The sequence below is a fragment of the Mya arenaria genome, chromosome 14 (assembly GCF_026914265.1).
Source record: "Mya arenaria isolate MELC-2E11 chromosome 14, ASM2691426v1".
Taxonomy (NCBI): Eukaryota; Metazoa; Mollusca; class Bivalvia; order Myida; family Myidae; genus Mya; species Mya arenaria.
Window position 1 is genome coordinate 24,341,482 of NC_069135.1, and position 27,541 is coordinate 24,369,022.

At 37.2% G+C, this 27,541-nt stretch overlaps 1 protein-coding gene across 1 annotated transcript; it reads right to left on the reverse strand.

Annotated features, from left to right (window-relative positions):
* Positions 1–781: 781 nt before the first annotated feature.
* LOC128218297 (uncharacterized) lies at positions 782–6,869 on the reverse strand. The gene is made up of 3 exons (XM_052925943.1): positions 6,857–6,869; positions 6,484–6,648; positions 782–2,348 (listed from the first exon to the last, which is right to left on the reverse strand). Coding segments are annotated over exons 1-3 (1,551 nt in total). The 5' UTR covers positions 6,859–6,869; the 3' UTR covers positions 782–964.
* Between the last annotated feature and the right edge of the window lie 20,672 nt (positions 6,870–27,541).

Here is a 27,541-nt window from a genome sequence, read left to right on the forward strand (position 1 = left end):
CGTGTATAAACACGAATGATTCGTGCGCATTACCGTGAAAAACCCACAAAGGCGATATCTTATAAAATGAAATGCATTTTGTAAAAATAAAGATGAAACATAAAAATAATACATGTATGCAATAAATCCACCGGCAGCAGGATTCGATTCCGGCTACTCTACATCTGCTTCGTACACCTTCACCACTGCGCCATTGTAGTCAGAAAATGTTTTATGTTTTTTGTATAAAACATATATACATAGTTCATAAAAGTGGAGGAATTTATCCGCTGTGAGAAATGTTGCCATATTTTAAACCATACTTAAAGTTTATGTTTTTTACTGAAAATTGACATAGTTGTTGCACCACAACGATAAAGACTATCGATCGATTGTGAAATCAAATGCAATTAAATATGTTAATATACATATATATATATTCGTATACACGTACGAGTTATTATGTGTATGGAACGCAGTGGATACATTGAAACTATTATAGCATGAACCATGTGAATCAGGTTAGGTTTTTAAAGATACCAAGCTAACAATTTCAACAGTTCTAATATTTACAATCACGTATTAAAAGTAATAAATTATTACTAAAACACATTATTTCGTTATCATGATAAGAAATATAGTATAAAGGCAAAATAACATATATCCGGCATGTGCTGCAGAAAACATAGTCTGTACAGCATACAATCACGATAACGCAATAGTTAAATGATTGCCGCCATAAAAATACGCTAACAAGACATGGAGAATAAAATGTGGATAAAGTGTTTCTATTAACTCATTATAAGAGAAATAAAACAAAGTATATAAACCCTAGATAACATAATTTCGAATTTATATTGTTTACTATGTACAGTTTGTGTAAGTTTATTAACTAACACTTGTCCAGCTTTACAGGACTAAGAAACCTTAAGGCGTTCATACGTTATATACATCCCTGCACAATGTCGTACCCCAAAATGTTCACTCAATACTGACTTTTTTGCAAAGAAATTTTCAGAAGTGAATTACTGTATCCTCCCACAATTAGACCGGACGTTCTGCTGCTGAATAACAAAGCCCGCGGTGATGTTAAATTTTCTTTCTTTACGTGCAATGTGGCCAACTTCCTATTTCCGTCCTTGTCGATTTGCAGGATTAGATTATCTGTCTGGCTGCAGACAAACACGTGTCCAGCAGGCGTCACGTGTATTCCGGTAGGTGAACTCATGGCAGGGTCAGTGAAAGTATTCAGCTTATTGCCACTTCTGTCAAGGCAAATGATTCGGGCGTTCTCACGATCGGTGATGTACACAACGTTGCCGTCTCCTCTGAACGAACATCTCTCAACGGTCAAACGACCCGTACAGCTTTTGTCCTCGTACAGCTTTTTCACCAACAGTGCAGACGTGTAGACGTACAGAGCGGTGCCCGAGCAGACGTAAAGCACGTCCCCATGATAAGCTACAGCAGTACAGAAGTGTGTGCAATTTATCCTTTTTGTTTTCACGATCTTTCCTTTCGTGATATTGATAAACTGCAACGCACCGCCAGTACAAATGACAACGTCATTCCTTCCAATGTGACACACGCCAAATGGATTATCGGGTACATCACAGTGGTCGACCACCTTGTACGCCTGGTCTAGGAGTTTCACTTTAAGGTTGTTGTAGTCTGAACAAACAATTTCTCCACCTGGTAGCTCACATATACCCCAGATAAAACAATCTTTAGTGTCAGTACTCAACGCCACGTTGAATTCTTTATATCCAGTTTCCTTAAAGACATGGTTTGGGTCGAGATGTTGGCTTGATGCTAATTTGGTCGTCATGGTTAATTCTTCAATTTCTCCGAAAGAACTAACCGACGACAGAATTTCCTCCAGTACGTTATTAGCCCGAAATGATACAGCGTATGTATCAATTTCATAACTACGTGGAATGAGCCCATTCACTTCCCTTATTTTATTTTGGCACTTCCTGAATCCGATATATGATGAGGGTTCGTTATTTCTTCTATTTGAGGCCTCAATGAAGTTCAAGAAATCCATTAATTCGTCATCCATTCGAGCACAATTTACTCCATTTTCTTTTATCCTATCTTCGAGCTTATCTACCAAGCAGTTCAATTCTTCAATGGTGATCCGTTCTATTTCATCTAGGATTTCATTCATCTTTTTCCGAATAGCCCTAATTTCAACTAGGATGGCCGTCCTTGTGGTTTTCAATGATGCTGTATTTCTCTTTCTTGCTTCTTCCATGTCATGAAGTTGTTTTCTAAGTTCTGAAACTTTGCCAGGCAGGCTTTTAAAGTCGGCGTCCATGTAGATTCCCTTTGCAAGATCTGGAATGTGCTGCACCTTGGAACATTTCCTGCAATAAACATGTACATGTACATGTGCATTGCTAATTATGAACTATTTAATAAACATGGCTATATCTTTCTTCCTTTCGACTTTAAATGTATAATTACGTTTGAACAGCTGACATTAAGAATACATATTCATACAATATCATTGCATCGTTTTCAACCGTATGCTCTGTTTTGTTACACCGAGGGATGTGTCAAATGTCCAAGGCTTTCAAAAATCATTTGATAATAAACCAACCGGCCACGTCAGTTTTCCGTCTTTTAATATCCCGCCTGTCGCGAAACGCCCACTGTCTAATGATATCCCCTATATGCCCCGCCCAACATCCCAATGGTACAAAACGCAGGTAATTTCTATATTAACAGCAAAGCGCTATAAACAATTACAATACCTTTGAAAAAACAACTTCGGCTGACTATTTATTAAATGACGTTTCACATCTTCGGTTTATTAAGGTATCCAACCCCAATTTCTCGAAAATTCTTAACCGTAACTTACAACTTAAGTATCTTACTGTAATCAGCAATATTAGTCATGTAAATATGATTTTATGAAACAAAACGAAATTTATCCTATTTATCTCAAATATTATCTACTTTAAAGAGTCAACAATCTTTAAAATCGTAATATAACACAATTTATACCAAATCAAAAATAGCATGCTGAGCTTGATCCTGTTATGAGGGACTTACGATGTTTCGAGAAATTGGATGAACAATTATTTGGATTTTGATGCCTGGTGACAGCCATATTATGTGTTATTATTTGAAAAGGTTATATGTTTAGAGAAAGAATATCTTCATAATATACCGAAACGATTATTACCTACACGATTGTTTGGCCTCGAAAGATTGAAAAATAGGCTATTTCGGATTTTAGTTGAAGATTATTTATCTAACATGAACATTTTACTTTAAAGCTGCACTCTCACATTTTGACCGTTTTGAAAAATTTCTTATGGTAATAAGGCATCATAATGTACCTTAGGAGCTTGGGGTAATAAGACATTATAATGTACCTTAGGAGCTTGGGATAATAAGGCATTATAATGTACCTTAGGAGCTTGGGGTAATAAGGCATCATAATGTACCTTAGGAGCTTGGGGTAATAAGGCATCATAATGTACCTTAGGAGCTTGGGGTAATAAGGCATCATAATGTACCTTAGGAGCTTAGGGCAATAAGGCATTATAATGTACCTTAGGAGCTTGGGGTAATAAGGCATCATAATGTACCTTGGGGCCTGGGGTAATAAGGCATTATAATGTACCTTAGGAGCTTGTGGTAATAAGGCATTACAATGTACCTTAGGAGCTTGGTGTAATAAGGCATTATAATGTACCTTAGGAGCTTGGGGTAATAAGGCATTATAATTTACCTTAGGAGCTTGGGGTAATAAGGCATCATAATTTACCTTAGGAGCCTGGGGTAATAAGGCATCATAATGTACCTTAGGAGCTTGGGGTAATAAGGCATTATAATGTACCTTAGGGGCCTGGGGTAATAAGGCATCATAATGTACCTTAGGAGCTTGGGGTAATAAGGCATTATAATGTACCTTAGGGGCCTGGGGTAATAAGGCATCATAATGTACCTTAGGAGCTTGGGGCAATAAGGCATTATAATGTACCTTAGGAGCTTGGGGTAATAAGGCATTATAATTTACCTTAGGAGCTTGGGGTAATAAGGCATTATAATGTACCTTAGGAGCCTGGGGTAATAAGGCATTATAATGTACATTAGGGGCCTGGGGTAATAAGGCATCATAATTTACCTTAGGAGCTTGGGGTAATAAGGCATTATAGTGTACCTTAGGAGCTTGGGGTAATAAGGCATTATAGTGTACCTTAGGAGCTTGGGGTAATAAGGCATTATAATGTACCTTATGGGCCTGGGGTAATAAGGCATCATAATGTACCTTAGGAGCTTGGGGTAATAAGGCATTATAATGTACCTTAGGAGCCTGGGGTAATAAGGCATTATTATGTACATTAGGGGCCTGGGGTAATAAGGCATCATAATTTACCTTAGGAGCTTGGGGTAATAAGGCATTATGGTGTACCTTAGGAGCTTGGGGTAATAAGGCATTATAGTGTACCTTAGGAGCTTGGGATAATGAGGCTTCATAATGTACCTTAGGAGCCTGGGGTAATAAGGCATTATAATGTACCTTAGGAGCCTGGGGTAATAAGGCATTATAATGTACCTTAGGAGCTTGGGGTAATAAGGCATTATAGTGTACCTTAGGAGCTTGGGGTAATAAGGCATTATAGTGTACCTTAGGAGCTTGGGGTAATAAGGCATTATAATGTACCTTAGGAGCTTGGGGTAATAAGGCATTATAGTGTACCTTAGGAGCCTGGGGTAATAAGGCATCATAATGTACCTTAGGGGCCTGGGGTAATAAGGCATCATAATGTACCTTAGGAGCTTGGGGTAATAAGGCATTATAATGTACCTTAGGAGCTTGGGGTAATAAGGCATCATAATTTACCTTAGGAGCTTGGGCCAATAAGGCATTATAATGTACCTTAGAAGCTTGGGGTAATAAGGCATTATAATGTACCTTAGGAGCCTGGGGTAATAAGGCATCATAATGTACCTTAGGGGCTTGGGGTAATAAGGCATTATAATGTACCTTAGGGGCCTGGGGTAATAAGGCATCATAATGTACCTTAGGAGCTTGGGGTAATAAGGCATCATAATGTACATTAGGAGCTTGGGGTAATAAGGCATTATAATGTACCTTAGGGGCCTGGGGTAATAAGGCATCATAATGTACCTTAGGAGCTTGGGGTAATAAGGCATCATAATGTACATTAGGAGCTTGGGGTAATAAGGCATCATAATGTACCTTAGGGGCTTGGGGTAATAAGGCATTATAATGTACTTTAGGAGCTTGGGGTAATAAGGCATTATAATGTACCTTAGGAGCTTGGGGTAATAAGGCATCATAATGTACTTTAGGGGCTTGGGGTAATAAGGCGTCATAATGTACCTTAGGAGCTTGGGGTAATAAGGCGTCATAATGTACCTTAGGAGCTTGGGGTAATAAGGCATTATAATGTACCTTAGGAGCTTGGGGTAATAAGGCATCATAATGTACCTTAGGAGCTTGGGGTAATAAGGCATCATAATGTACCTTAGGAGCTTGGGGCAATAAGGCATCATAATGTACCTTAGGGGCCTGGGGTAATAAGGCATCATAATGTACCTAAAGGGTCTGGGGAAATAAGGCATTATAATGTACCTTAGGGGCCTGGGGTAATAAGGCATTATAATGTACCTTAGGGGCCTGGGGTAATAAGGCATCATAATGTACCTAAAGGGTCTGGGGTAATAAGGCATTATAATGTAACTTATGGGCCTGGGGTAATAAGGCATCATAATGTACCTTAGGGGCCTGGGGTAATAAGGCATCATAATGTACCTTAGGGGCCTGGGGTAATAAGGCATCATAATGTACCTTAGGGGCTTGGGGTAATAAGGCATTATAATGTACCTTAGGGGCCTGGGGTAATAAGGCATCATAATGTACCTTAGGAGCTTGGGGTAATAAGGCATCATAATGTACCTTATGGGCCTGGGGTGATAAGACATCATAATGTACCTTAGGAGCTTGGGGTAACAAGGCACCATAATCTACATTAGGGGTCTGGGGTAACAAGGCATCATAATCTACCTTATGGGCCAGGGGTATCAAGGCATCATTATCTACCTTAGGGGTCTGGGGTAACAAGGCATCAAAATCTACATTAGGGGTCTGGGGTAACAAGGTTTCATAATCTACCACAGGGGCCTGGGGTAACAAGTCATCATAATCTATATTATGGGTCTGGGGTACAAGTCATCATAATGCTCCCTCAATTTTCTTTGGCAAGTTTTAGTCCAAAATAGTGCATTTTGGGCGTATTTTATTACTTTTATCATCCCGTATTGAAATAAAAAGTAAACTTGAACGATTTTGGACGGGCGCGTGCCGGGTGTCTCCTGCTCCCCCCCCCCACACCGCGTGCCGGGTGTCTCCTGCTCCCCCCCTCCTCCGCACGATCTGCTAGTGAACAAGGACAGTGTTTCCAGTATGATAACAAATTGATGCAACCGTGTACATACAATGAACGAAACCTTTACATTTACCTGTGGTCAACAGCGATGCACACGTGACAGCAAAGTTGATCATGGTCATCACAAACTAGTTCCAATGACTTGCCGGGATGTCTCTCGCATATCTCTACAGCATTTGTAATCGTCGTCGTTGAACCTGCCCAGTTGTCCAGGTCCTTGCGCCCAAAAACCGTGTGCCTGTTGTATAATGTATTGTGAACCGGTGCACATTTGTTGCAGTAATATTTCGAACATTCTTTGCAAAAATGTTGAGCTTCCGTGTTAAGTCCGTTTTCCTCACATGGGGAACATGTAAAGTCATAGATGAAATCACCATCTCTTTGAATAGATGATTCAAACTTTGAAGCCATGTTTTGTTTTAAATTTACATTTTGTGAAAACTTACATGTACTTCGTGTTTTGACAACGCCTCGTATCAACAAGGAAGTAAATTGTACCAAATATGTCACATGACTTAATCGATCCATAAAGAAATGGGAGGTAATACCATCATAGTCTATATATATCTTAGATCCGCTGGTGTTACACACATAATTTCATATTGTTTGACTTTTTCAGATAACTTATCAAAAATAAAGAGAAAAACAGCAAGCTAGATTACGTATATATATATCTACAACAGTTGCAATACAAAGTATGTATTTGTGTGATGTGTATTATTATTGCATGGACCTATTCTTGCTAGCCAAATTAAGTTCACATGTAAATAAATAATTTGATTTATTTAAGTTTGTTTGTGGCATATTCATATATTCTGCGTCTGGTTCAAATTTTAATTATGTTTGTCCACGTTCATGTATAAATAAAAGTTATAAATATTATCGTTTACAACATAATGGGCTCACTATGTAATAATAAAATGACATGAAGTAAATTCTTAATTATTACGAATGGGCGGAGTGAGCGTGGCAAACGAGTTCTTCTTTATCATTAAGGTATTACTTTATTTCATCTAACTGACTTAGAATACAACCTCATTGGCTGATACATTGACAACGCAAAACCTGACGCAGGGAGTGTGTATCGGATGAGTGACAGCAGGCGGACAGAAATTCTTTATAATTAAGTATAGTACTTAATAATTGCCTATCTGCAATTGCATTGGCTAGAAATGTAATACACCAGTCAATTGTAACCACGACCCCCAGGTCAGGGGAATAGCGGGGACTTTGACTTACGGTCCAGCCAACTCCGGCTAAAATCCCCGTCTTGCGGGGACGAACAGAGGTAAAATCCCCGCCAAATGCTCCCGCACCCCAGGGACCCTAGGTAAGATCCTTTCCCAGCTAAATTTAAAGCGAAGACAAAACCACCGCTTTCACCGGGCACTGCGGGGCATAGGTTGTATTCTAAATGTTGATAGATTCACGTCAGTTTAGATACATTTCGACATTGGATGACGTATGTATGGACTGTAAATTCTCAAAATGTCTTATGTGTACAAATCGTATACTTGGTAGGTACTATTTCTAAGATCTTTAAAAATCGAGTAATTTAGCAAGTGTTTAACATGTACGGTTATCCATGATCTGCACGGTATCAAAACGTTTGTAAAAACAACTTTTATGCATCCGAACAATGATTGATGCTGTTTTATGTCTGGTTACAAAATGTAGCTTTTTTGTGAATACAGGGGCTTTTGTTAGTTATATCTGGGAATGGGACACTTTTGCCAAAACAAAATCGGTATCTTACCTCGATTTTTACAATGGAATGTTGGTAAATATTCCATTATATGAATAATGCGCGCTTTCAAATTGAAAAACTAACTTAAATAATATACAAAAACGTGGTTCTCGTGTTTTGTTAGTAATCTAAAAACGTATTTTTTTTTAGTTAAAGCTGCACTCTCACAGATTGAACGTTTTGACAACTTTTTTAATTTTTGTCTTGGAACGAGCCTTTTTTGCGAAAATCCATGGAAACCAATTATATAAGACTGCTGACAAAAAATAGATCGCAGATTTTTATATTTAAGTTCAAAAATTGATGTTTTATGCAATTTTCGTAAACCGTTAGTAACGGTTTAAGCCATAAAACATTAATTATCGAACGGAAATATGAAAATCTGATATCTGATCTTTAGTCAGCAATCTTAGATCATTGGTTTGCAGATGTTTACGCAAAAATTTGCTCTTTCCAAGACAAAAAAATACAGAAGTTGTAAAAATGGTAAATCTGTGAGAGTGCAGTTTTAAGGAACGACATAAATAACGAAATAAATGTTTTCAGTAAGTGATCAAATACCTTTAATGTAATTTGACATTGAGTATAATATCGTAAAAAGAAAAGAAATGTTTAATGCAATAGCGAATCCAGAGAGGGGGCGTACCGGGCGCCCCCCCCCCCCCCCTCCAAATATCTAAGTTCAATTTGATATCAATAAAAGACGACACAGTAATAAAATAGGCCTCTAATGCACCATTTAGGACTAGTAGTTATTAATAGGTTCACGTGGGAGTATCCCTAACCCATTGGCAACACTTTAAACCCAATAAATGTTTGTTAAAGAGGGAGAATATTTATTTTTTTCGGTCATGATCTCAATCCAAAACTGGACATATTTAAATTTGTAAGAAGGAAACTTCAGCTGTATGTAGCCCTTATCTTTTAAACTGATGTGAAGGAGTTATTTTTTTATTATTTTAATATTATGATGGGGATAATACACACAAATAGTATCTATTTAGTTACATCTTTCAACATGTTTTAAATATTGTTTTTACTAATGCCGGTTCCGATTAAGTTCAATAACAAGTAAATTAATACTTTATTTTACAAAGTTTTCATTATACTGTTTTGGTTTAAACATATATTCTTTTATGAACAGGTACTAACCAAATGACAATATATATTTCAAAACAATTATTCGAGAGTTTGATCGGAAGATAAAATCATATGAAGATCATATTTATTCTTTGGCAACAAACAGTAATGTTTTAACAAACAGTAATATTTGTTATCTGGTTGTCTTACAGAATTTCAAAGATGTGTGTGCTTCAAGATAAAATATTAATGACGTGAAAGAGCTAAAGTATTATCATTATAATATTATGACGTAAAGTACTATCTAATACAAACACAATCATATACCCATCTTTAATAGATAACGTTCAAATAGCGAAAGTTTAAGTAACAACTGACTAACAACTGGACGTCACACACTCTAGTACACATTATCATTGTAAGAACATATTCAGGTCTTGCAACGTATTTGCCTCATGCGATTATTCAAATACGTTTTCAGTGTTATAACCAACATTTGTTCGGCCTCTGATGGAATATGCAGATGTGGTCTGGGACAATCTTACCCTAGCAGACGAAGAGGACCTTGAAAAAGTTTAGCCTGCTCGAGTCCATTTCCAATATATATATTGAAGCCGAACCTGAATCTCTAAAAGGCAGAAGGCGAAAACATAAACTTACGCTATTCTTCAATATTTCATTTTTTTCACTACACTTATACCATCCCGCGATGGCGATACAACCCCGTACAATTTTCGATTGTTTGTAAACCTTTGTAATATTTCATGTAAAACCCAGTTGTTGTCGAATTCCATCCTTCCATGTACATTATCATAGTGGAATGCACTACCGAAAATAGTTCATTCTTCGCAATCATTGCCCTCCTTCATGTATGATATTAACAATAATTAAAAAAATCAGTTCCTCATTTTCATCCCCCGCCGAAAGGTGAAGGTGATATAGTTATGGTCGTCGCATGTGTGTGTATGTCCAGACAATCTTGTCCGGGGCATAACTTGAAAAGTCTTGAGGTATTGACTTCAAACTTCATATATACAGAAATATCTCATTCAGAGGAAGTGCGAATTACACGAATCATAATTGCTATTTGTTAATTTTCATACTTATTTTTTTTCCTGGTCATAAAAAAGGCGTTAAGGTATTGACTTCAAATTTCATATATACAGATATAATCATTGCGGTAATGTGCAGTAAACACAAAAAATAACTCTTGGTTTAGTAATATTTTAGTAAATGCCCTTTGTTTACTTTTATACATACTTTTTGTCCGTATTTAAATTATGTGTTTAATGTATTTAAACGTATTGATAACAATTAAACAGTTTTGAGAACTATTATCTGGCACATTTAAACAAAGGTACATAGTGTACCGATGTCAACAGGAAAACAATAAGGTAAATCTCCTTCTGCTCCCCCTTGCCAGATAAACTTCCTCCATCCACGGTACTAACGTAGTGTTCTCTATTTACACCAGTATAAGCAGCTTGAAAGAGTTATTGAAGCGTGACATAGTATTAGTCTAAAATAATAGACGTGTTATACTGGATTCTTCCAATCCCTAACTGAAGAATTTGCCATATAAAAAAATTAAAAAAAAATCCATTAACGTACAATTATTTGGACTAGACATAGTATGTACTGCAAAGTTTCCTTCTGAATTCTGTCGTCATTATTTTGTTTTGTGCATATCATAAATCACTTGTCATATTATGTTTTTAAACACCTCAAACAGGAAATCAAACACCGTTTTAATATCAACAGGAATTATGATAAACAACCGTCCGTTAACTCATATTCAAAGGATTTATCGTGGTAATGATACGTAAAACATAGACAAGTGATTTATGATTTTAAAAAGGTCTTCAGATGATTTTGAATAGGTTATATTTTGGTTTTGAGAATATAGTTTGTATTTTATCAGTCTACTCTAAAATATGATTGTTCATTTCGTTCTTATAGATTGTCACAGCGTCCGCCACAAACGTCCCAGACCGCATAATGTTCTCAAACGAACAGTTAACATGTGATTTCATATGCTTGTGAAGATAAAGACCTTAATGAACTCTGCTTGAGGAAACGCATTCGATCGAAACAACCTCGGATGTATGGCGGTACATCAGTAGAAGTTCAAGTCGTACAACTTCAATAATATAATCCTTTTGTAGTGTTTTAACGTGTATTTTGTATACTTAAAATTAAATTGATTGCCATTGAAGTCTAGAATTGCATAAATAATTAAGGTTCCCTCGAGTAAAGTCATTACGTTTAACTGCTTAATGCAATTACTACGCGATTTACTTGCAGCGTAGTTACATGTTAAACTTTCTGACATTGTAAACCGTCCATATACATCCGAGGTTGTTTGCGATAGATAATGGCCTATGTGTACCGAATGGATGAAACGGTGTATATTGTTATGTAAACATGAGAAAATGGAACTAATTTGATGAAATACAACTCACTACACACACTTTCACAAAGAAACGAATTTTCTAAGGAATTTAATTTAAAACAGTGGGGGTTATCAGAATATTAATCATAAAACTGATGTGACTGTTGGCTGATGTCTTCGTTAAATGTCGAAGCAAGTCTTAAACATGCTATGAGATTGATCGATGCCACTTCTACGAGTCATATATTACATTGGCATGTTATGTTGAAAATGACAGGCAAAACTTACATTAGAGTTATTAATGGATAATTGATAGTGCAAGTCGAAAAACTACTCCTGCCATTTTATTATATACAATTTCCTTATAATTATATCACAAGTTAAGAATGTGTTTTCATTTGCATGTCTTTCCTAATATGAACAGAATCTTAAACTGCGATCGAAAGTGAAATGTTAACACAAGGTATAAGATTTCGATCAGTTAATTTATATATGGAGTTCGAAACCAACCCCTGTGAAAAGGTTTTCAAGTTGATGAATTATGCCTCCCCCCCAAAAAAAAAAATAATAATAATAAAAAAAAAATACATTATTATTATTTTTATTTTTATTATTATTATTATTATTATTATTATTATTATTATTAGACTTGTACATTACATGTCAGTATTTCCATGCCAGAAGGGGAAAAGCGGCCCCACTGATTGGTATTGGGTAAAATGTGCATCTGACTTGCATACTTATCACGTTAATTTCATACCAAACAAGTTTGATGTAATGATGTTTTCTAATACATGGCCTCTAAACGCCAGCTCCACCACTTTACGGTGCTGCAAAGAAAAAGAGATGTCGACACTTCCGTGGTGGAGCTGTGCCCTATGATTTCATGAACAAACGTGAGTTTGATTTATGTTTTGTTTGATAATTTCATTTAACGGACATATTTCGAAAATCGGAGAATGTGGTACCGTGTAAGAACACTTCTACTAGATGCTGTTTACTATTTCGTTTCAATATTGTGCAAACTGTGGTGCCAGGAGCTTTTCTCCCGAATCGGACTTGTGCATATTTTGAGATATAACTGTAACGTATAGTACCTATTGTACAATTTCTATTATTGTTATAGTTTTCGTATTTGAATACACTATACGGTTCGTAATTGATATGTAGCGTCATTTTATATGTGTCATAATTGGATCTAAGATTTATGAAGCGAATCGGATTGTGTGATAAATTAACAAACCTATACAGTAAATGAATTCCACCCTAGCTTATTACCAACAAAGGCGATACCTTAAGGAATGATTTTTTTTATATTTTGTAAATATAAAGTGGGAATAGGAAACTTAGATATACAACGTTGAGGCAATAATTCCGCCTGCAGCAGGATTCGATTCCACGTACTCTGTATCTGCTTCGGACACCTTAACCACTGTGCCATGTAGTCAGATTATTTTTAAAGTTTTAATGCAACATATAAACAAAACTTATAATAGTGGCGGAATTCCCCATCTTTGAGAAAAGTTGACATATTTTGAACCATACTTATATTGAATGATTATTATTTAAAAGTGATACATTTGTTGCACCAAAACTATGAATAAATCGATCAGTTGTGAAATATCAAATGCAATTAAATATATAAAAATAAATATTCGTACGTTAGAGTTATTTTGAAAAATGGAACGCAGTGAATACATTGAAACTTTTATAGCAGACACAATGGAATCAGGTCAGGATTTTAAAGATACAAAGAAATTAATATGAACAGTTCCAATGTTAACAATCACGTATTCATAGAAAAATGATTTCGACATTGCAATGAAAGATGTGTTTAAGACAAAAGAACATATATATCCGGCATGGGTTCCACAAAGCATAGTTTGTACAGCATACAACCAGAATAAAGTAATAGATAAATGAATGCCGCCATTAAAATCACGTTAACAAGACATGAAGACAAAGTATTTCTATTAAATCATTATAAGATAAATAAAACGAAGTATAAAAACACTAGAGAACATACGTTCGAATTTATATTGTTTACTATGTACAGTTTGTGTAAGTTTATTCACTAACACTTGTTAAGATTACCGGACTAAGAAACCTTAAAGCGTTCATACGTTATATACGTCACTGCACAATGTCATACCCCAAACTGTTCACTCAATACTGACTTTATTGCAAAGAAATTTGCACAAGTCAATTCATGAATCCTCCCACGATTATACCGGACGTTCTATTGCTGAAGAACAAAACCATCGGTACTCTTAAATGTTCTTCATTTCCGTACAATGTGGCCAACTTCCTCTTTCCGTCCTTCTCGATTTGCAGGATTAAACTAGGGGTCCAACTGCAGACAAACACGTGTCCAGCAGGCGTCACGTGTATTCCGGTAGGTGCTCCAATGTCAGGATCAGTGAATGTATTCAGCTTATTGCCACTGCTGTCAATGCAAATGATTCGCGTGTTTTTACGATCGGTAATGTACACAACTTTGCCGTCTCCTCTGACCGAACATCTCTCAACGGTAGTGACACCCAAATTGTCCTCGTACAGCTTTTTCACCAGCTGTGCAGATTTCGTGTAGACGTACAGAGCGGTGCCTGAGCAGACGTAAAGCACGTCCCCATGATAAGTTACAGCAGTACAGAAGTGTGTGCAATGTATCCTTTTTGTTTTCAAGATCTTTCCTTTCGTGATATTGATAAACTGCAACGCACCGCCAGTACAAACGACAACCTCATTCCCGCCAATGTGACACAGGCCTAATGGATTAAAGGACACAACACAGTGGTCGACCACCTTGTACTCCTGGTCCAGGAGTTTCACTTTAAGGTTGTTGTAGTCTGAAAAAACAATTTCTCCACCTGGTAGCTCACATATACCCAAGATAAGACAATTTTCAGTTTCAGTACTCAACGTTGTATTCTTTGTATCCAGTTTCCTTAAAGACATGGTTTGGGTCGAGATGTTGGCTTGATGCTAATTTGGTCACCATGGTTAATTCTTCAATTTCTCCGAAAGTACGTACCGAAGACAGCATTTCCTCCAGTACGTTATTAGCCCGAAATGATACAGCGTAAGTATCAATTTCATACCTACGTGGAATGAGCTCATTCACTTCCCTTATTTTAGCTTGCCACTTCCTGTATCCGATATAGGATGAGGATGCGTTAATTCTTCTATTTGAGGCCTCAATGAAGTTCACGAAATCTTTTAATTCGTCATCCATTTGAGCAAAATTTACTCTATCTTCTTTTATCCTATCTTCGAGCTTATCTACCAAGCAATTCAATTCTTCAATGGTGATCCTTTCTATTTCATCAAGGATTTCATTCATCTTTTTCCGAATAGCCTTAATTTCATCTAGGATGGCTGTCCTTGTGTTTTTCAATGATGCTGTATTTTCCTTTCGTGCTACTTCCATGTCATGAAGTTGTTTTCTGAAACTTTGCCAGGCAGGCTTTTAAAGTCGGTGTCCTTGTAGATTCCCTTTGCAAGATCTGGAATGTGCTGCACCTTGGAACATTTCTTGCAATGTACATGTGTATTGCTAATTATAAACTATGTAATTAACATGGCTATATCTTTCTTCCTTTCGACTTTAAATTTATAATTACGTTTGAACAGCTGACAATAAGAATAAATATTCATACAATATAATTGCATCGTTTTCAACCGTATGCTCTGTTTTGTTAGACCGGGGGATGTGTCAAATGTCCAAGGCTTCCAAAAATCATTTGATAATAAACCAACCGGCCACGTCAGTTTTCCGTCTGTTAATATCCCGCCTGTCGCGAACCACCCACTGTCTAATGATATCCCCTATATTCCCCGCCCAACATCCCAATGGTACAAAACGCAGGTAATTTCTATATTAACAGCAAAGCGCTATAAACAATTACAATACCTTTGAAAAAACAACTTCGGCTGACTATTTATTAAATGACGTTTCACATCTTCGGTTTATTAAGGTATCCAGCCACAATTTCTCGAAAATTCTTAACCGTAACTTACAACTTAAGCATCTTACTGCATTCAGCAATATTAGTCATATAAATATGATTTTATGAAACAAAACGAAGTTTATCCTATTTATCTCAAATATTATCTACTTTAAAGAGTCAACAATCTTTAAAATCGTAATATAACACAATTTATACCAAATCAAAAATAGCATGCTGAGCTTGATCCTGTTATGAGGGACTTTAGATGTTTCGAGAAACTGGATGAACAATAATGTGGATTTTGATGCCTGGTGACAGCCATATTTTGTGTTATTATTTGGAAAGGTTATATGTTTAGAGAAAGAATGTCTTCATGATATACCGAAAAGATAATAACAAACATGATTGTTTGCCCTCGAAAGATTGAAAAATAGGCTATTTCGGATTTTAGTTGAAGATCTTTTAATATAAAATGAAAATATTACTAAAATTCATTGCACTCTCACATTTTGACCGTTTTGAAAACCTTCTTATTTTTTTGTCTATGAATGAGCGAATGGCTGAGCAAATTTTTGGAAACCAGTGATATAAGACTGCTGACAAACGATTAGATCACAGATTTCATATTGACTCAATTGAGACATTGATGACAAAATCAACTGATTCTGAGACAAATATTAAAAAAATGTAAAAACTGTTAATCAGTGAGAATGCTGCTTTTAAATGTAATGTATTTTCAATCCATGAGTTGCATTTTCGTAATCAGCAAGCAATACCATATCCAATTATTATACTAAACATTTATTGGTTAACAAGGCAGCGTAATGTACCTTAACGGTCTGGAGTAACAATGTTTCATACTGTAACTTAGGGGTCTGGGGTAACAAGGCATCATGATGTACCTTAGGAGCTTGGGGTAACAAGGTAACATGTAATGTACCTAAGAGGCCTGGGGTAACAAGGCATCATTATGTACCCTGGGGGCCTGGGGTAACAAGGCATCATTATGTACCCTATGGGCCTGGGGTAACAAGGCATCATTATGTACCCTATGGGCCTGGGGTAACAAGGCATCATAGTGAACCTTAGAGGCCTGGGGTAACAAAGGCATTATAATGTACCTTAGGGGCCTGGGATAACAAGGCATCATTATGTACCCTATGGGCCTGGGGTAACAAGGCATCATTATGTACCCTATGGGCCTGGGGTCACGAGGCATCATAATGATGCATTATACTGTACCTTAAGGACCTGGGGTAACAAGGCATTATAGTGAACCTTAGAGGCCTGGGTTAACAAGGCATAATAATGTACCTTAGGGGACTGGGATAACAAGGCATCATTATGTACCCTATGGACCTGGCGTAACAAGGCATCATTATGTACCTTAGAGGTCTGGGGTCACGAGGCATCATAATGAGGCATTATACTGTACCTTAAGGGCCTGGGATAACAAGGCATCATAGTGAACCTTAGAGGCCTGGGGTAACAAGGCATTATAATGTACCTTAGGGGCCTGGGATAACAAGGCATCATTATGTACCCTATAGGCCTGGCGTAACAAGGCATCATTATGTACCCTAGGGGCCTGGGGTCACGAGGTATCATAATGAGGCATTATACTGTACCTTAGAGGCCTGGGGTAACAAGGCATCATAGTGAACCTTAGAGGCCTGGGGTAACAAGGCATCATTATGTACCCTAGGGGCCTGGGGTAACGAGGCATCATAATGAGGCATTATACCGACAGTACCTTAAGGGCCTGGGGTAACAAGGCATCATAGTGAACCTTTGAGGCCTGGGGTAAGGAGGCATCATTATGTACACTAGGGGCCTGGGGTAACAAGGCATCATAGTGAACCTTAGAGGCCTGGGGTAAGGAGGCATCAGTATGTACCCTAGGGCCTGGGGTAACAAGGCATCATAGTAAACCTTAGAGGCCTTGGGTAGCGAGACATCATAATGAGGCATTATACTGTACCTTAAGGGCCTGGGGTAACAAGGCATCATAGTGAACCTTAGAGGCCTGGGGTAACGAGGCATCATAATGTGCCTTAGGGACCTGGGGTAACATGACATCATAATGTGCTTTAGGGACCTGGGGTAACATGACATCATAGTGTGCCTTAGGGACCTGGGGTAACATGACATCATAATGTGCCTTGGGGACCTGGGGTAACATGACATCATAATGTGCCTTAGAGGCCTGGGGTAACGAGGCATCATAATGTGCCTTAGGGGCTTGGGGTAACGAGGCACCATAATGTGCCTTACGGGCCTGGGGTAACATGACATCATAATGTGCCTTAGGGGCCTGGGGTAACAAGGCATCATAATGTGCCTTAGGGCCCTGTGGTAAAATGGCATCATAATGTGCCTTAGGGGTTTGGGGTAACATTACATCATAATATACCTTAGGGGCCTGAGGTAACAAGGCATCATAATGCGCCTTAGGGGCCTCGGGTAACGAGGCATCATAATGTACCTTAGGGGCCTGAGGTCACAAGGCATCATAATACACCTTAGGGGCCTGGGGTAACAAGGTATCATAATGCACCTTACGGACCTTGGTTAACAAGGCATTATAATGTACCATAGAGGCCTGGGGTAACAAGGCATTATAATGTACCATAGAGGCCTGGGGTAACAAGGCATCATAATGTACCTTAGGGGCCTAGGGTTACAAGGCATCATAATGTACCTTAGGGGCCTGGGGTGACAATGCATCATAATGTACCTTAGGAGCCTGGGATAACAAGGCATCATAATGTACCATAGAGGCCTGGGGTAACAAGGCATCATAATGTACCTTAGGGTCCTGGTGTAACAAGGCATCATAATGCACCTTAAAGGTCTGGGGTAACATGGCATCATAATATAACTTGATGCCTGGGGTAACAAGGCATCATAATGAATTTTAGGGGCCTGTGGTAACATGGCATCATACTGTACCTGAGGGACCTGGGATAACAAGGCAACATAATGTACCTTAGGGGCGCGGGGTAACAAGACATCATAATGTACCTTAGGGACCTTGGGTAACGAGGCATCATAATGTACCTTGATGCCTGGGGTATCAAGGCATCATAATGTACCTTATTGGCCCGGGATAACATGGCATCATAATGTACCTTGATGCCTGTTGTAACAAGGCATCATAATGTACCTTAGGGGCCCGGGTAACAAGGCATCACAATGTTCTTTAGGGACCTGTTGAAACAAGGCATCATACTGTACCATAGAGGCCTGGGGTAACACGGCATCATAATGTACCTTAGGGGCCCGGGATAACAAGGCATCATATCGTACCTTAGGGGCCCGGGGTAACAAGACATTACACAATCAGGCCATCAACAATTTTGTTTCCTTTTGCAATAATGCAATGGAAACTACAGGGATAGCAGCTTGATACAGTACATAATTGTAATTTGAAATGGTACAAATTTTGCGGGGCGGGTCTAGGATTTGACGTTAGAGGGGGCGTAACTTAGGGGCGACCCTTCCTCAGAACCGGAGAAGGGATGCGCCTCCCCCAACGATCCGCTCGTGAACAAGGACAGTGATTTCAATATAATAACAAATGCAACCGTGTACATACAACGAACGAAACCATTACATTTACCTGTGATCAACAGCGATGCACACGTTACAGCATAGTTGATCATGGTCATCACAAACAAGTTCCAATGCCTTGCCGGGATGCCTCTCGCATCTCTCTACAGCATTTGAAATCGTCGTCGTTGAAGCTGCCCAGTTGCCCAGGTCATTGCGTCCAAAAACCGTGTGTCTGTTATATAGTGTATTGTGAATCGGTGCACATTTGTTGCAGTATTATTTCGAAAATTCTTTGCAAAAATGTTGAGCTTCCGTGTTAAGTTCGTTTTCCTCACATGGGGAACATGTAAAGTCATAGATGAAATCACCATCTCTTTGAATAGATGATTCAAACTTTGAAGCCATGTTTTGTTTTAAATTAACATTTTGTGTTTTGACAACGCCTCGTGTCAACAAGGAAGTAAATTGTACCAAATATGTCACATGACTCAATCGGTCCACAAAAAAGAACGATTTAATACTTTATCCTATTCAGTTGAACTTTATTTAGCAATGCGCTGAAGAAAAGTGTTTTATTGCCAATAGGACTCCAGTATAATTACCCGGAAAAAAGAGTTTTCGTTATTTTTGGTGTTCCGTTCAAAATAAATGACTACATAATTGATGTACGTGAAGTGAGCGGCCTAGCGGCCTGGCGGCGTGATGTTAGCGGCTTGGCGGCCTAGCGGCGTGAAGTTAGCGGCCTAGCGGCCTGGCGACCTAGCGGACTGTGAAGTTGGTTGCCTAGCGGTCTATTTTTTTCTCTTTTTCAAAGCAATTGTTAATGCGTTTTTTTTGGAAAACAATGATAAATCAAAGTTTTTTATTCATACATTAACTGAGCGGCCTTAAATTGTTTCTATTAAGAGCATTTTTCTATACGTTTTCTTCTAAAACAATGATAAGTTAATTATTTTAATGCACAAATCTGAAGCGATTATAAACATTTTTTTCAAAAAAGTCGATCAAGCAGTTCAGCGGCCTAGCGGCCTAGCGACGTGAAATGAGCGGCCGCGGCCTAGCGGCCTAAAATGGTATCCCAATCTAAAGCATGTATACATGCCTTTTCTTCTAAAACAATGATATATTAACTGTTTTATTCACAAATTATCACCCTGAAGAGATTATCAACATTTTTTTTCAAAAAAGTCGATCAAGCAGTCAGCAATTTCAAAGCATGCTAACATGCCTGTTCTTCTAAAAAAATGATATATTTACTGTTTTATGCACAAATTATCACTCTGAAGCGTTTATCAACTTTCCTTTTTCAAAAAAGTCGATCAAGCACTTCAGCGGCCTAGCGGCCTAGCGGCGTGAAGTTATAATAATAATAATAATAATAATAATATCTTTATTTTAAGAAGGTGACATATTAAGATCATGTACAAAACTACAGAATCTTATTTTCGATATGGCCCTCTGAAACAGAATGAAAATATGGCAAATAATCATAAGACAAACATGAAGACGATGCTAACAACGATGACGATGATGATGATGATTATAAGTATGCTGTTGATGCTGACGATAATGATGCATATGATGACATGATGATGATGTTGAATCAATATTAGACAGATACTCTCAGTTAAATATAATTATGAATAAAACATCACAATTTGTATAATCACAAGTTTCCTATGAGGTACTGTTTGACCTTTATTTTATACGTATTAAAGTTTTTTGATTCTCGTATTTCCAAAGGTATATTATTCCAAACAATTCTGCTGTAATATGTAAACGATGCTTTCATATAATTAGTACGAGGTCTAGTTTGTAAAACAATATCTTTGTGTGCCATTGATCTTAGCATATATACATTATTGTCTGAAACTGTTACTAATTCTGACATATATGATGGAGCCATGCTATTCAACGTCTTGTAAACTAATACTGCTGCGTGGTATTTACATCTATCCGAGAAGTTTAGCCATTTTAGTTCTTTAAATAGATTTGTTGATGAATCTCGTTTAGATTTACCAAGTATGATTTTTGCAATTCGTTTTTGTAAGTTATTTATTTTATTCACATATGAATTGGTTCCCTTGCCCCAGACCAAGCAGCCGTAATCAAAATTTGGCAGAATATATGCATTGTAAAACATTCGTTTTGTATCAGGTGTGAGGAAATATATTATATTTTTTAGAAGTGCAATTTTCTTATTCAGATGTTTACAAACATAATCGATTTGCACATGCCAGTTTAGTGTATTATCTATATACAACCCTAATAACTTTTGCACAACAACATTAACTATTTGAACATCATTAATACAAAGTTCAAGATTCCCAGTGTTTTTTAATTTATTTGCAGACCCTATTAACATGCATTTAGTCTTGGGAGGATGCAATGACATATTATTTAGTTGACACCACTTATTAACATAATTTAAATGATGTTGTAATTTATTTTGAATATCCGTCAACTGATATCCAGATTCATAAAGTGTTGAGTCATCTGCATATAGATCTATATTTAATGTTGGATGCATAACTGCAATATTATTTATGTATAAAATAAAAAGCAAGGGTCCCAGTATGGAACCCTGGGGTACCCCAGATGTAACAGTGAGTTTTTGCGATTTAATTTTGCCAATCTTTACAATTTGGTTTCTATTTTCAAGATATGATTTAAACAAATTCAATGCTATTTCAGAAAAATGATACAGTTTCAATTTATAAAGAAGAATTTCATGATCAACTAAATCGAAAGCTTTTCTCAAATCCAAAAATATCGCACCAACTAGTTTACCACTGTCAACATCTTTAAGCCAAGTATCTATAAGTCTTATTAGAGCAGTGTTACATGAATGGTGTTTTCTAAATCCAGATTGTGTTTTGTGTATGACATCGGTTTTCTCAAAGTACAACTGTACCTGTGTCGCTATATGCCTTTCAAAGATTTTTGATATAGTTGGGAGTATTGAAATGGGGCGGTAATTATTGGGGTCCTCTTTGTTGCCCGACTTGAAAATTGGTATTACTCGTGCTTCTTTCAGTTTATCAGGGAAAACTCCATGCGCTATACTACTGTTGATAATTGATGCTATACAAGGTGTAATAGTATCACCACATTGCTTCAAAATTTTGGGGCCTACTCCATCTATGCCTGTGGCCTTTCCAACATTTAATTTATCAATAATAGTATGGACTTCATAAGGGGTAATATGTTTAATCTCAAACCTATTTGTACCTAGTTTTGTATCTAGAATATGTTTTAAGTTTCTAAAATTTGTATTCAAAAACTTTGTTTTATTTATAATGTTTGAAATGCTTACAAAATGACTGTTTAATTCGTTTACAATATTTGACGGATCTTCAACCGGAAATTCATTAAATGTCATTTTATGAGGTAATGCTGTCACAGTTGATTGATTCAAATGTGAAATATCTTTTAGATTTTTCCATAAATATGTCGGATTTTTATTGTCTTTTATTGCATTGTTGAAAAAATTCTTTTTACTTTTCTTTATCATAGAAGTTACTTTATTTCTAAGTATTTTATACTGGTCTATGTTGCCAGTTTTTCGGCATTTATCCCTGTGATTTATTATAGATATAATTTCCTCAGTAAACCAATCAGGCTGATTCTCGCGTTTCACACGTTTATCTTTGACTGGGGCATGTTTAGATAAAATGCCATTTAGAATTTCATAAAATCTTTTCAGTGCATCATTGGAATTTGACAATGAGTCTATTTCATCCAGTCCTGAAAACATCAATTCTGCCTGAAAAGCTTCTTTTTCAAATTTCTTAAAAGATCTATATTGTATAACTGTATGGCTATTAGGGGCCAATTTTGGTAATTTGTCTGTAATAGAATGTGTGAAACAAACGGGAAAGTGGTCACTTAGTGATAAGTGAGACACACACCATTCAGTTACATGATTACTCATATTCGTATATAAATGATCTATTATAGTAGAGTTATTTTTTGAAATTCTTGTTGGTGATTTGATTAATTGTTCCAAGCCATACTTCGTGGTAAGATCTGCCCATTTAGTGTTGTTATATTTGCCACTTTCCGGCGAATAATTGATATTAAAATATCCAATTAAATGAAACCCAATATTAGAACTATCAGCTATTTCTAACTGCTTATCATATAAGTCAATCCATTTTTGTTGGGAGTTCGGAGGTCGATAAATGAAATTGATTAAGAACGATTTGCAATATAGACCATTAATTTCAAGCCAAATCGATTCAATGTCATTTACCTCGAGATCTAGACGTCTACGGTACTGTATATTATTGTTCACGTAAACAAGAATACCCCCTCCCTTTTTATGTTCTCGGTCTTTCCTTTCAAACGTGTAATTCTTAACTTGCAGCATATTGTCATTGATATCTGCGTGTAAAAAAGTTTCACATAAACCTAATATATATGGCGAATACGATTGACAAAGGTGGTATTTAATTTCCTCAAGTTTCGGAAGCAAATGACATACGTTTAAGTGTGCACACCGAACACCCTTCTTATCAAACATGAACACAGTGTCACCTTGAGAAGAGGCTGCTGGAGTATATGTGTTTCCATTTGTTTCCATATTTGTATTAATACACTGCGAATTATGACTACCGCCCAACACACTCGTGCAATTTAGTTGACAGCATTTTTGGCTTATTATGGTGCTTACGTTGTTATCGGTATCGGTAATAATTTTATCAGATTTAATATCGGTTCCTAGCGAGTTGACGTGACCGTATAACCCAACATTATTTTCGATACAATTTGTGCTAGATCTATTCTCATTTTGCCAGACGTCGTATGTTAACTCAGAATGTATACTTTCGATGTTTTTACACGTTTCAATTTGGTCAACACACATAACTTGCCTAAAAAAACTGCATGAACATATTACCTCATTACATTCCTGGCATATATTAGCTAAATGATGATATCTAATGCAAGAACGAGTTAAATCAATAGAGTGTCTGTCATGCTTATCCTATTGGGAATATCTTCCATTTTTTACCATTCTGAAATGAAAGTTATTCCTAGATTGTCTGGGAAACGTGCCCCACGTCTGCGTTGGAGGTGTGTTAAAGTGTCTCTGTGTTCTGTGTGTCTTCTGGTTACCGTCTCTATCACGAATAATATGAACTCGACTGTTTACAGTCGCAACTAGTGTTCTCGATCCCTGCTCAGTGAGATGAATTCCGTCGCGGGTAAAGTATGGTATCACTGTATCTCCGTTTCCGTAGACGAACGCCTGGTAGCAGTCGATGAGATCGGCTCCTGTTTCCCGGCTTACTTGTCGCACCCTGCTGTTAAACTCCGAAACGTCGGCGTCTCTGCGTGGACAGACGGTACAGAGGTGGACTTTACAACGCTGCTCCTGTAGTTTCTGTGTGACGTTCAAAATTTCGCGGTAAGACGCGTCGGGCTGTTTTCCGTCACTGACGTCATTTCCGCCAACGTGTATGATGACGTCGTTATAGTGACGTGTGTCAATTTCATTCAGCCTCTGAGCCACGTCCCTAATTTTCGCGCCGCTGATCTTGACGAGTTCTACGTTTGTAGATAAACCAGGGGGCTGTATCCCTTTCACAATTGAGCTACCTATTAATAGAGTCTTTGTCCTTTCCGGTATTTTAGTAATTGAACTCTGAGCTGGTCGCTCTGTTGGAACTGTGTTAGGTGAAGTTGGTTTTCCGGCAGTAGAGAGATTTTTGACCGGCATAGTTTTAATCAAGTCTGTTATTTGTTGCAGTCTTTTAGTTAGGCTGTCGAAGTTTTTGACTACATTTTGTCTAATGTCATTTGCTGTGGTATTTACATCATCAATTTGTAACACGTTGTGCTTGTTTTCACAAATAATCTGCTTTTTCACACTTTGGATCTCATCCCGGATCTGGCCAAAATTTATATCCGTCATTTGTATATGGCTTTCAAGGCTATGGTGCAGATTTTTGACGGACTCGGCAATTGATTGGAGTAGGCCGATGTACTTGTCATAATTGGCGTCACAGTGATCGGGGCCATTTTCATAAGAGCTGCCTTCATCATTTTGTGAATCTAAACTGGAGTGATCGGACAGTAATATAACATTACTGGCTGCAGTTGCCGATGGGAGTGAATCACGCACTTGTATAGACAGGTCTTCTGTAGGGGTTTCGGGGACACTGATCGCTTTATACTGATGAAGGAGGGATTTCAATTGTGAGTTAACATCTTCTATAGACGAGTATCTAACTTCTAAGCAGCTTTCTATTCCTTGAATCAGGTTTGGGAAGTCGGCATCTATGAACTGAGCCACCTGCTTACCGTTCACAAGGCAACTTGACTTCGTGTGGTACATATTTAAGGTATATATATGAGACTTACCACTGCTAACTTTAAACTTCGTTTCCACAATGTTTCCTTTTTTATCTGTCACTGGAATCTTTTGAAACTGGAACGTGTCGTTTTCAGATGCGTAAAAATGTTCCGCCGACACTTTTAAAAGTTCGTACGCACCAGTATTCAGCATGATCTTTATTCCACCGCCCGTATTTATTATTTCCACATCATTCACTTCGGTCGCCTCCATTTTCTTCCTGATCGCCTTCTTCTTATTTAAATCATAACTCCTTGTTTCCGTTTTTGAAACATGACGGTTAGAGTCTACGTTGTGCGAAAGTTTATTTTTCGCTGTAACTTCCGCAAATTCCATCGTAGATTTATAAAAAGCACACGCATGCAATTGTTATAAAATTTCCTTCAAAATGGTATGTTTTTTCTATAAAATCGAACTTCTTTGACTTAATAATTAATTAATTTCATAAAATTTGTTCAGACGTCGAGAAAAACTTGTTTACACGGAAGTGACGTCATAATCCACATTATTAGAGACCTGGCGGCGCAGCGGCCTAAAATGGTATCCTATTTCAAAGCATGTATACATGCATTTTCTTCTAAAATAATGATATATTTACTGTTTGTGTGCACAAATTATCACTCTGAAATTTTTCAGCCGTCGAGAAGATAATTAATGCAAAAATTCAATAACAAATAGCTAAAATAGGTACACGAATGGTAAATTTGGACTGAAAACACAGTTTCAAGTCACGCAATTTTGTATTTTCACTTTGTAAACAATCAATCGCTCATCTTATACATTCAATAACTTTTTTGTTAAGGCCTCTAGAAACAAAAGTTAAAAAAACAAACGAGAAATGCTTACACGTGTGGTCTCCGGGTAGGCGTATTTATATTGCGAGAATGGTGAGGTAACTTACTTACAAGGTGGAAATATCTACCTGAAACACCGAAATTCCTTTAAACGCCTCCATTTGATTCGGCTTCACACAATTTCCCTCACTTAAAATTCGGCAAACACAAATCACGTTGGACCCCCTGATTTTAACGTTGTCAGAATAGTCATTATCGGCGCGGCGGGACCATAAACATCAAAATTGATGTGAAACATCACGAAAATTACCCAAAAAGAATATTTACCAGCAAGATAAAACCATCATGTTTAGATATCGGCATATCGACAGACTACTGACTACTTGAGTCAAAACATGTGTATTAAACAGTTCAATATATGGCCGCCCGGGGCCAATGAGTGATAATAGCCCCGGCGTATTGATAATGGCTCTCTAAGTAAATATTATATAATAATAAATGTGTGTATCTAACAGCAGACAAATTACGTCAATCGTCATAACAGCGTAAACCAGGAACACGTACAGTGTCAACAAATTAACTTTTTTATGAGTTTATTGCTTTTTACGGTATCTTTTCCTTTGATTAGTACTGGAAAATGGTGTACTCACTGCTGGATTGTCGTATCCAGTGTATTGGTACTTTACACCGGCGAGCACGTTAAGGACCAAGAGCTCTCTTCGCAGACAGCTAGAGTTTCGCACCCGGATCTCTTGTCATGTCTTTTTAGGAATATAATTAAAAGAGAGACAAATGCGGTTTCAGACACGTATCAACCCGTGGTTTCAGTGTAAGATCGCAATATATTCTCCTAGTAAACACCAAAAGTAGGTGCTAAGAAAAAAATATAAGAGTGCAAAAATGTCTGTTCGAATCATATCACCATAAAGAGATGTTTTGAAGTCTTAATAGAGACAATAAAAACTGATGTGTTTATAGGTGTAACAATTAATTTTAGTCATAGCAGTGACATTGTTAAAATTGTTGTATAATAATGTCATGTTTTGAAAGCTGTAATAGTTTTTGGTTCTAATAGAATCATTATTTACTTGTGTATGGAAGAGTTTTTCCAGCACCGGTCACATGACCGGAAACACACGTCCGGTAAGCAAGAAAGCTGTAATATGATGATCATCTATGTGTAAATTTGTTTGGTTCTTGTTGCAGTATTTTTGCTTGAAGCTCTGATTTTTAAGTGTTATTTTCAATGTGACAG